The sequence below is a fragment of the Quercus robur genome, chromosome 6 (assembly GCF_932294415.1).
Source record: "Quercus robur chromosome 6, dhQueRobu3.1, whole genome shotgun sequence".
NCBI lineage: Eukaryota > Viridiplantae > Streptophyta > Magnoliopsida > Fagales > Fagaceae > Quercus > Quercus robur.
Genome location: NC_065539.1, coordinates 6234031 through 6245853, shown reverse-complemented (window position 1 = coordinate 6245853; position 11823 = coordinate 6234031). Strand labels below are relative to the sequence as shown.

Genomic DNA, 11823 nt, shown 5'->3' with positions numbered 1-11823 from the left:
ACTTTGGGTATGGGCTGATAGGATAAGTATCAGCCTTAGAAAGCTGAACCTACACGTGGACGTTAGAGAAAGGATAAAGGTTAGTATAAAAAGGAAAGAGAAGCAATTCAGGAGAGGGGGGGACATATCGTCTCCCAAGCCATTGAATCCTATAAAAGGGAGACTAATAAGAACATGAAGCTCCTCGGACGAGGTCTAAGGACTGGAGCCGCTCAGGCTGTGCCGGGGGAAAAGTCTTATTAGATACACTAAGTTCACCTCTGTGCGTCCACCATGAATACCTTGACTAACCACTGTCCAGTGACCAAGGCCTAGCCTTTCAACCCATGCTCTACAAATTTTATTATTTGGGCCTTTAACGTACGAACCTAATACTAGTTTGGGATCGTTACAAATTGAGTCCTTACAATGGTCAAATGTGAGTTTTAAATTTAAAAAAAAAAAAGAAAAAAAAGAATTGTGAATCATTTTGGAAATTGGAATGTAATTATGTAACTCATATTTGGCCACCCCCAAATTTAAAACTCATATTTTTTTTAACTTATGAGATGCAAAATTAATTAATTAAGTTTTTGTATTTAACTTTTACTAAATTCTCATGTTTAATATGATAATAAGGTTTTCCTAAAAAAAATGATAATAAGGTTAACCAATTTAATCTTTAGAAGACATAAGTGATCTTAAATGGGATTTTGTCAATTTTAAATTTGATAAATATTTTCCTTAAAAAATTTGTAACAAGAATTTTCAATAAAATTATGTAACACATGCATTTGGAAAAAAAAAAAATCAATCTTTTTAAACAATTAAGAATTGTTATATTACATGTTTGAATATCATTATTGAAAACTCGGATTTGTGTAAAAACACAAAAGTTTGTTCAGCCCCCCAAATAAAAATAACGGCTAAATAGTTTTTACTCTAACTTATGCTAAATGCGGAACAAGAGTAAAAGAGCGCAAATAACCGATAATACTACCCTAAGCCATATTCATCCATTATCAACAATAAAAGAAAAGCTTAAAAAGTAAGGAAGAGAGATATAAATACAAGATAACACCGAGACGTGTTATACAAGAGGAAATCGAAGTACTCAGCAAAAAACCTCTCCGCAACCCTCCAAGTCGAAATCAATCCACTAGAAAATAAAGTTGGAGTACACAAATAACAAAAGACCCTCCAAGCCTAATCTACCCCATCTATCCAAGCTCCTGCTACCAACTGGCTTCTCGGAACCTTGTCTTCTGTAGCTTTTTGGATCCCACAATTCAGCCCGATTGCATCCGCCAATGAATGGCTCCTTCCAATGCTTCCCAACAACACCAAATTCTCACTTTACACTCAAGATGGGGGTGGTAAGTGTTTAGGCTATCAACCTCTCAAGGATATGGAGATGGAGAAGTAGGAGTTGAGGAAAACCACAAGAAATGTGTATATGATTATGGGTATAACAATCTCTAATTCTCAAGTGTATTTTCTAGGGTTTTCTCTCTGAAAAACACTCCTCACAATTTGTGGGTAATGAGGGTATATATATAGTGTGGGTAAAGACTTGGTAAAGTAAAACATAACTTTTTGCCAAACAGAAAGTTTTGCGAGTACTTCGCAGGATGGCCTTTCCTATGAGACACTCGCGAAAACCTCCAGGCTGGCATGACTCTTCATCTTTCAGTCATGTGCTCTACACGTGGCTCTTTCGCAGGTAGGCTTCTCACGAGACACTCGCGAAATCCACTTATTCATCATTCTAAGCTTGAGTCTTCACACTCATCTCTTACAATTAAAAACCCACATACATACAAGGAAAATATGATTGAAAAATTACAATCAAATTTAGCACAGAACTAAATCCAACACAAAATAGTTGTAAATTACAACTTTACAATTATGATTAATTTTATCATCATCTTTCTATTGTATTATTTCCTTATCTTTTAACTTTTATTTTATTTTTATTTTTATAAATTTCTTGTATATTTGTGTGATTTTCATCTAAATGTATGTTATACTTATTACATTGCTAGTAAAAACTGATTAAGAGATCCTATTTAAGACTTAATTATTCTTTCTACGCTTCTCTTTCACTTTTTCTGTTTTCATTTTTTAAGATCAAGATTGATATTTCTATTTGAGATTTACAATGAAAATAACATTTTTTAAAAAAATTTACAATATGAAAAGAATAAAATAAATTTTAAAGTGTAGAAAAATAAAAATAAAAAAATATATTAAAAGCACTATTGTAACTTCACTTATCAATAGAATAACTCAATAGCTTCAAAATGTCCAAGCAAAATGAATTCAACACATAACTTGATGATGAAATAGTCATTATGCTATGTTTTTTGTGGGGGTCAAAAACAACCAACACAAGAATAGTGAAGCTAATATTTGATCTACACAACTAATTTCTAAAAGATGGGAAAAAGTAATCCACAATAGGAGTTCAAAGCAACAAGATGAAGATGTAAAGGATCATAATAATCAAGCTCTTATATATGCTGGGACAATCTTCCTGAGGTACATGAGAAGGGATCTAAGACTAAAAATACTTGAAACAAACTTTCTAGCTTTTCTTTCTCTTTCTTGTTCTTGCCTAAACTTTCTCTTTCCAATTTTTCTAAACCCTCTTTCTGGTTCCCCTCCTCCCCCTTCTACAATTGTCTTCCTCTTCTTCTTTCTCCTCAGCTAGCCTACCCCCAACTGGATTTGGGGATACTTTGTCCTATCACTCCCTACTATGTCATCTTTTAATCATGAAGTAAGACTTTTTGGGGGGGGGGGGGGGTGCGCTGGGGGCTTTCACTGTTCAGGCTAGTCATTCAGCATTTAATGTGGTTGACATTAGGTAGGGGATTTCATTAATGCAGAAGTGACTGTTTCGTTAGGTTATGTATCCTTTTCAGCATGTCTCTCGGGAGAGAGGTGAAAGGAGAATAGCCACCGTTGGGGGAATAAGTCACTATTCGAGGTGTCATGGTGACCTTAAGAAGGAGCCCACAAGGGACTACCTCGAATATGATCCCCGAGAGGGTTGCCACCTCGGTTTTCCAAATTAGGGACCCTGGCTAGTCTATCTTCGTCAACAATCCCTTTCCTCTCTACTTGTATCCTTGGCTGGGTTGATTTCTTGGATATGTTTCTCGGGCTTTAGTCTTTGGGATATGTCAGAGTTCAAGCTCTCTCTACCCCCCCCCCCCCCCCCCCCCCGCCCCCGCGTTTTAATCTTGGTTTGGTTGGAAAAAAAAAAAATTATACTCAAGTTCCACCAAAATTTCTAAGCAAAAAAATTACACTATAAAATATATTACAATACAGAGAATTAAAGATCATGGTTTATGTGAAAATTTTTAAGAAAAACAGATGAAAATTAATTGTTCATTTTTTAAGGGAAAAAAAAAAAAAAGAATGAGTTTTAATTTAACTAAGGTAAGGCAATGCATGGTGAAGAAAATTAAATCAAATTTTAAAATTTGATTTTAGTGTTGAGAGAGAGAGAGACTATTTGATGCATGGCTTTGTTGTGAAATTAGGTGGTTAATGTTAACAAATTACTATATGGTTTTTAATATATACATGACCAAAATGTTTAGATTGTCATATGGGACAAACTCTAGATTTTTTTTATTGGACTTTCCCTTATTTTATTCCTCACATTTCTAAATGTGGGATTTTTAACAAAATAATAGAAAAATGCATGTGGATTAGGAGGGAAAATAATGATTTAAAAAAGGAAAGTGCTAGCTTTTTAGTACTGATCAATTTGATGATTTTTACTTGTAATCAAATTGGGGTATTGATGTATTTTATTCATGGTCAAATTCTCTACTTAAAAGAAGAATCAAAGGCTAGCTGATTGAAGAGGCTCATTCAAGCATGCTTAGGCAAGGACCGCAATTGAGAGATCATGGAAAATTGTTCTCTGACTTTGTTTCTATATGCTTTTTGCATTAGTTTTTGTTTTTCCTCCATCACTTAAGCCCTATGTGTGCCTCTATTAACTCCACTTTGTATGATTTTTTAGTAGAGAAAATGAGGACACAATCTATGTATTCACGAGTAAACCTTGTACCTTTAGAGAAATATCTTTGTTAGTTGTCTAGACTTGTGATCCAAAGAGCCCCCCAGTCTCCCCTAGCGAGTGTACTCTAAAAAGAAATCTTCAAGGAGGTGTCTTGGAGTATGGCAAAGGTTATAGTTTGTGTGAAGGAAACCACTATTGAAAGGTTTCAGAGGTTCTAAGCAGGGACAGAGGCATTAATTGACTGGGGGCAATGGCCCCACCTAAATTATTTTTTTTTTTAAATGTATTAGTATATATATGTGTGTGTGCGCGCATTAAATTTAGCAATTTTGTTCTACAAAATTACATTTTGCCCCTTTAACAATATTTTTGATTCTTTTTAAAGTAATGTTACAGTTACAAACTTATCTACAATATTTTTATATACTATTGAGGTACAAATTCTTATTGGTTCGCATCTGAGCCTATCATTTATATCACTTTTTTACTTACCAATAATCACTCACTCTATATCAACAATATACCTCTAGCACTTTCCTTATTTTAAAGGACATAAAAAAATTTATAGATCTAAAATTTAAAACAACATATACTAGCCCAAAAACATTTGTACAACAACAAAAATCACCAATAGCAAAGCTAAAAAAAATTAAGTCCAATTAACCAATTTTACTCAAACAAACAACTAGCCTTTTAAAAAGTTTTAGATAGAATAATTTTTCCTTTACCAAGCAGGTGCACACATCAAAAAAAAAAAAAAAAAAAAAAAAAAAAAAAAACCTCAGCAGCTAAGAAGCCGCCGAGCTAGAAGTCAGAGTCGTCCCCCTTAACTCAAAGTCTTGACTCCGTCCCTGATTCTAAGACTATTGTTTTAGGAAGGCAAGTGGTTCTCTTGTAGGGGTTTAATAGAGGATCTAATGTGCAATGGTTTTGTGTACGTCCTGCTATATCTAACTATTTCTTCAAAGTAGATTTTCTATGGGATTGTCTCTATCCCCCAGGTGGTTTTTCCCTTAAAACAGTTACTTCATCAGTTTTTCTTTTCGACTCCAAATCATATATTGATTTGGTGTGCATTTTGAAATACGGTAAAGTATAATTATTCCGCTGCAAATTTAACAAACGCATCTAAACTGGAATTCATAAAGTTTTGGCATTAGTATTGTTATGAAACTAGAGACTAATATAGATAATAAGTGATACTAATTTATACACCACTGCCACTTCTAGACGAGTTGGTACCTGGTTATGTAAGTGACCTACTGCTCGGGGGTTCAAGCCCCCGCATTTACCTAGCCAAAAAAAAAAAAAAAAAAAAAAAAAAGTGATACTAATTTATACTTTCCTTAGATTCTAAAGTGTACCAAATTCTTAGTTATATCATTGCCTTTTGCTGGCGTGTGGAATGCTAGAGTCATATTACATCTCAAAATTGGTTTCCACAGCAGATTGTTTTAGTTAAGCTATCTTGGTAGGTTGGAATTTGAACAGGCTTCGAGTCTTGTTGAGAAGGTGAACTAACCCAAGCTTCTCACATATGCATCCCCAACAACATCTCATCAAACACTTGGAACACTTCAACATTCCACTCTATAAATGCCAATTAGAATTTTATGCTTTCAACTCATAACAGAAACAGAAGTTCCCTATATATATTCAGAAAAGTCTAGCTAGGTCTCTCTAATCCTATCAAACAATGGCTAGTTGCAAGCATGTTTTCATGTTGGCTTTAATTGTAACAGTGTCTTTGTCTAACATTAATATGAGCTTGGCAGCTCGTCAACTTTTGCAAACGCCTGCAGCTCCACCCCCAGCATTGACGCTGCCTAAAATTCCATCTCTGCCAACATTGCCTCCATTGCCCTCAGTGCCAACACTGCCTCAAGCCACATTGCCACCACTACCTAGCACTCCATTGCCAACTCAACCAACTCTACCAAGGACCACATTGCCACCATTGCCAAGCACCCAAATCCCCTCGTTACCAAATCCAACTTTGCCAACATTTCCTAAGGTGACTCTTCCTCCTCTGCCAGCCACTCCATTGCCCACCATCCCTACAACAATCCCATCAATCCCTACCATTCCAACCACAATTCCAACTATTCCTTTCTTCTCCCCACCCCCATCAAACTGATCTAGTTGTCCTTAACGCACGGCAGTCCATTGGGCCGTTCACTTTCTCCTAGTTTGCTGGGCTTCTTGAAGCTTTTCTCGAGTGTGTTGGAGGCTTAGAGCCTGCCTTGTCTCTATATCCTATTAATAAGTGACACTAATAGTATTTGTTTGTATTGTCATTGTAGAGTTATTCTTTACTCATTTCAGTATGACTTTGGATTATTATTGCGATGTTTGTCTTTTTTTTTCTTTTTTTTTTAATAATTGTAATAGTATTTGTTTGTATTTAATGTATAGTTAATTTTTACCCATTTGAGTATGACTTGCATTATTATTGGGATTTTTTTTTTTTTTTTTTTAAATGAACATTGGGATGTTTGTCCATACGATATGATTTCTTATTTATTACTGTAAAGCATATAAGCTAGTCTATCTATATGAAGATGATTACGGTGACAGAGAAGATAATGTTAATACTGATTCTGATTCTCATGAAAACAACATGACAAATGTACCACATTAGTTCTCTAGTTCAATTGTGCACCTGTAGTAAACATAGAAAATTCTTTTATTTGTCCAATTTAAAGTGAGATAATTGAAACATAAACTTTTTAGACGAAAGGATTTTGGTTTTTGATTACTAAACTGCAATCTTTCCTATCTGGCTACCATTTATAGAACTGTAGACAATTTCCAATTTGGCCAACCCAACAGCCCTTCAACAACCTCATCTGCTTTTTAGCTTTTGGACTTTTATGTTGGAAGCCAATAGTAAATCCAACTATCATTGTTAAGGACTGGAATCAGGATTTCGAGTTAGGAGACAGGAATATAAGAAATTAAAAATAAATTTTCTAATAAGCATCCATTTAATATTAACAAACTATCAATAAAAACAAAGACACAAAATTATTGTTTCATAATACATTACAATCCAATCACCTACCAATAAAGACAAATACAAAGACAAAAACACCCTTACTTCTTAATATATTACAATAAAATCATTTATAAAAAAACAAACTCAACGTTCTTTTAAATCTTAAAAATCATTTATGATTGAATTCAACAAACATTCAAGGTATCAAACAAACAAACAGTATTATATATTCTATACAGACCATACTTATATATTCTGTACAAACCCTACTCTCTCTCTCTCTCTCTCTCTCTCTCTCTCTAAGTGTGGACTTAGGGCTGGGCTGGGTTTAGCTGGGCATGGCATTTAATTTTTTTTTTTTTTTTGGGTCGGGACCTGGGCCCCTTTAGGCCCCCACCCCTCCGCCAACCCACTGTTCTTCTTGCAGGATTTTTTTGACAATGGGAGCTCACATTGTAGCGGTTATTTTCTCTTGAATTTTTTCTTTAGTACGCTTGTAAGTTGTGAGGCCATATTACCGGCCAAATACACCATATGACACAGGTTACACCAGTTCTCTGCCAACCAAAAAGAAAAAAAAAATGGTAGAAAGTCAAATGGCTCAAGCTCCAGACCAAATGGTAAGTGTCCAAGTATAATATTATTGAACTAAAATGGAGCCCCCCCATGAAAATTTTGTTGGTCCGGATTTCATTCAATAACCCATAGACCTATAGATGAATCGTGACCACCATGAATTGAAGCTATTTTTCTAACTTAGTTTATATGTGAAACTGCAACAAATCAGTGAGAGAGGCTAAATATGTGACCAATGCTTTTCATAGTTGTCCCCAGCAACAACTCATCAAGTTTATGTTGGAGTCTGGCTCCAAATCCTTGATTTCTAAATATATTTTCCCTATAAAAACTCAATTGGTATACATGCTGCTCTTCACAATAACACTAACTAGCTAGAACTTGCCCTTAACTCTCAACTCTCTGCTTCTATCAGCTATGGCTTTTTATGAACATTTATTCGCCTTGTCTTTGGTTTTAGCATTGTCACTGTCAAGCACCGATACAAGCCTAGCAGCTCGCCAACTTTTGGACATAGGTGCGGATTCAAGTTCAACCCCAGCACTGATACAATCGACAATCCCACCTCTGATCCTACCGTAGTTTCCTAATGTTGGATTGCCTGTGTTTCAGACTCTACCAAAGCCCAAGATGCCAGCAACATTGCCAAGCACCCAAATACCTCTCCACCAAGTTCCAGGGGCGGCCCAACATAATTTGGGGCCTAAGGCGAAAAATTTATGTGGGGCCTTTAATATATAAATATTAATTAAACAAAATTATTTAATACTAATCAAATTAAGGTTAATTTGATACATAATATACATAAATAATACCAACTAGACTAATGTTAATTTCATATAGAGAATTGAATATCATAGTTGAATTATAAATATTAATAAAAAGAAATAAAAATATATTACGATTGGAAAAGATATTTTATTTTGGATATAAGACGATGCATAGTTAAATAAAGTTGTAATCTAATTTTTAATTTTATATTTTGATTTTAAGAGAGAGAGAGATATATAGATATTATTTGGTGTATGGTTTTGTAGGATATTAGTTTACAAAAATCAAAGTCCCAAACTATTAGGGGAGATTAATCTATAATTGATGATTTAACACATTTGCAACATCTTTTTGAAATATTTTAGGGTTTCAATTGAGTTAAGGTTGTCTTATACTTTGAGAGTCTTAATAGAAATGAAAAAGAAAAATGCGCTAATTAAAAGTACTATAAAATGTTCAAAATATAATATGATATTGTTTCTCATTGATGAATTTCATCAATTTAACTAATGAATGTTTATATCACATTTTTTTGTGATTAATAACATAGCAATTTGTAAGCTAATAGTAAAATTTGTACATCACTAATAAAAAAAAATGTACAACCTTTAGAAAATATATATAATTTTATAAAAATTTAGGTCTTTAACTATAAAAAATTGAGTCTTTTTTCTTAAGAAAAATTTTGTTTTTTAGTGGGGCTTAGGCCTAGGCCTAACTTGCCTAGGCCTTGAGCCGGCCCTGCCACCAACACGGCCAGTCACCACAGTGTCACATACGCATACCACAGTACCACACCATTCCCATCATTGTCAGTACACTTATCTTGTATACTACCTAAAGGGCCACTCTTTCCAAGCATCCATAATATTCCCATTTGAGCCAGCATTGCCACGGTTGCCAAACACCCACCACATACCAAAAACACACAGCTTCCAATAACTCAACCCAAAGCTAGCAAAGCCACTCATACCAAGCATCCCATAAATCCAGTCTAAGCCAACAGGCCCAACACTGCCAACCCAATAAGCACTGCTTTCACTCATAAGCAGCCATGTTATGGTTATGCATTTACTTCTACAATAAATAAATGATCCTTGGATATATGATGGAGTCTTACGGGTGCTTTGATCCTGGTTTGTTGCTAGTTGCTACTAATGTATTTGTGTGTTGTCTCTAGTTATAAGTCAGTCTATGTATTACTTGCTAGAGATTTTGAAGAGTTTGTTTTTCTCTTCCTCTCCTAGCTGAAAAGAATATTCTAACTATGCTATGATGCGAATAATAAAACAAGTTTATTTAATTTGCGAAATGATGAAATTTAAACCAACAATGCCATTGTCTGAACCAAAAAGGTAAAGATAGCAACTAAAGATCAAATTAATAAAACCAGAACTTACAAGTTACAAAGCTACGAACTTACATTATAACCCCTTCATAAGACAACACAGAACCCTAAAGGGCCTAAACTAGAAAATAATACATGTCCACATTGTTTTCTCCCCATTTCTCACCATTGTAAATTGGCTTCTGTGAGATCAAATGTCCAACAAACTTTACAACTTTCCAATGGAGTTGACATTAATTGATAACTTTTTCGTGACACGTGATCAAGTCCGTATGATTGATGAATCTTTCCCCTTATGACTAAAACCACTACTTTCCCCTTCTAATTACCCAACTACAAAACCAAATACTACTACTTTCAGCTAATTACTATATTGGTATGACAAACTATATCAATATTGCACTAAGATGTTATCAATTTTTTATAAATTTATGAATATTTTAATTAATTTGAAAAACATAATATTGATTATATAATTATTTTTAAATTGTATTTAAGGAAATTTGATTAATATATGATGTGATTCCACTACCTTCTCATAATGGATCACCAAATGAATGAATAACAATAATTATTTCATTCTACCTTCTTGTATTTTTTGTAAAATTAATTTATATTACCTTGTAATAACCATTGTAGTGTACAAAATATGTCCTTACAGTATACATTACACATCATAAACTATATTTTGTTATGTGGTTTAGAATTATTAAAATCTGTGATTTTTGATGAATTTAAATACTAATTATTAGAATAGTTTACTCTAACCTGAAATCTATTACCAAAATTTTTAAAAAAAAATTAAAATACTATCGATAATTAAAACTCTCCTCTTCAAACTTTCAATAGATTTAAAAGAAAATCAATATTTATTTAAATCACCTACTACAATTTTTAGTTTTAATCAAATCTTAATCCTAAGAAATATAATATTTATCTAAAATTCTAAATCATCTACAACAATATTTGGTTTTAATAAAAACTTTGTCTTAAAGGGTATAGTTCAATCATGTAATTTATATTTTTTTTTTTTCGCTATCAATTTTATTAATACATTGTGATTATATTAGTAAACTATTTTCATAAAATTATGTAATTTTTAATTTTTATGTATATCGCATGAACATATTGTCGGTTATTTATAAATTTAGGTAAATTGTATTTTAGTCCCATAGATATAGGTTTTGTGCAATTTTGGTCCCTTAATTTTGAAAAATTGTAATTCAATTCCTCAAATTGTAAGAAGTGATGAATAATTTTGTCACTTCATCTATTTTCCATCCATTTCTTACTCACATTTTTTTCCTTAAAACATGGGGTTAATTTCATTTTAAACCTTAAATATAGGGTTGGTTCAAATTTGGTCAATGACATATAGGGTGTTTAAACATTTCGTTAGTATATATGAAAGAGAAATAGATGGAGGGACTAAATAGTAAAATTAAAAAATTTGAGGAAACTAGATTCAAACTTTTTAAAATTAAAACCAAAATCAAATAGATCTCACTATGTGAGGGATCAAAAATACAATTTACCTTACAAATTTCATCATATAGCATAAAATTCCTAAGTCCTCATTTCAAACCTTCTACAAATATAAATTATCATTATCTACATGTGTGGCAAGAAAATTTGGTCAAATATAAGTTATTCTTTATCAAAAACAACACGATAAGCCAATTGAACTTCCCAGCATTATCCACAAGTGAATTCAATGGTGTCCTATGATATCTCTTTCTTCTATTTTTGCTCAATTATTCTTTTGAACATTCCTAACGGCCCTAAAACAAAAGGTGTGATGAATCACAGCACATAATCAAGTAGATTTGTTTTCCTATAAGCTCCCACAAGTCAATTGTATCATTTTAGATTGGCTAATAATTTTTGAACAAACAACTAGTCTAGTTTGCTAGGTGAACTAACTAAGGTTTATTCGTAGTTCCTTCAACCACATTCCATCAAACTCATATTGATGCTTTAGTCCTCAGAATCCTTCAACATTTTCCCACTATAAATACCCATGCAGTATATGGTTTTTTCAATCAAGAACATCTAGCCAATACTAAAAGTGAAACAGCTTTTCAAATCTTCTCCTCAGACCAAACC

The 11823-nt window shown here is 33.2% G+C and overlaps 1 protein-coding gene across 1 annotated transcript; it reads left to right on the top strand.

Annotated features, from left to right (window-relative positions):
* Window positions 1–5720: 5720 nt before the first annotated feature.
* On the top strand, window positions 5721–6161 carry LOC126689781 (protein PELPK1-like). The gene has a single exon (XM_050384959.1). It carries the CDS (start codon window positions 5721–5723, stop codon window positions 6159–6161), a length of 441 nt encoding a protein of 146 aa, XP_050240916.1.
* The last annotated feature ends 5662 nt before the right edge of the window (window positions 6162–11823 follow it).

What these genes read in the sequence shown, in the direction of transcription:
- LOC126689781 (XM_050384959.1), top strand. Translation starts at nt 5,721, where the DNA reads ATGGCTAGTTGCAAGCATGTTTTCATGTTGGCTTTAATTGTAACAGTG.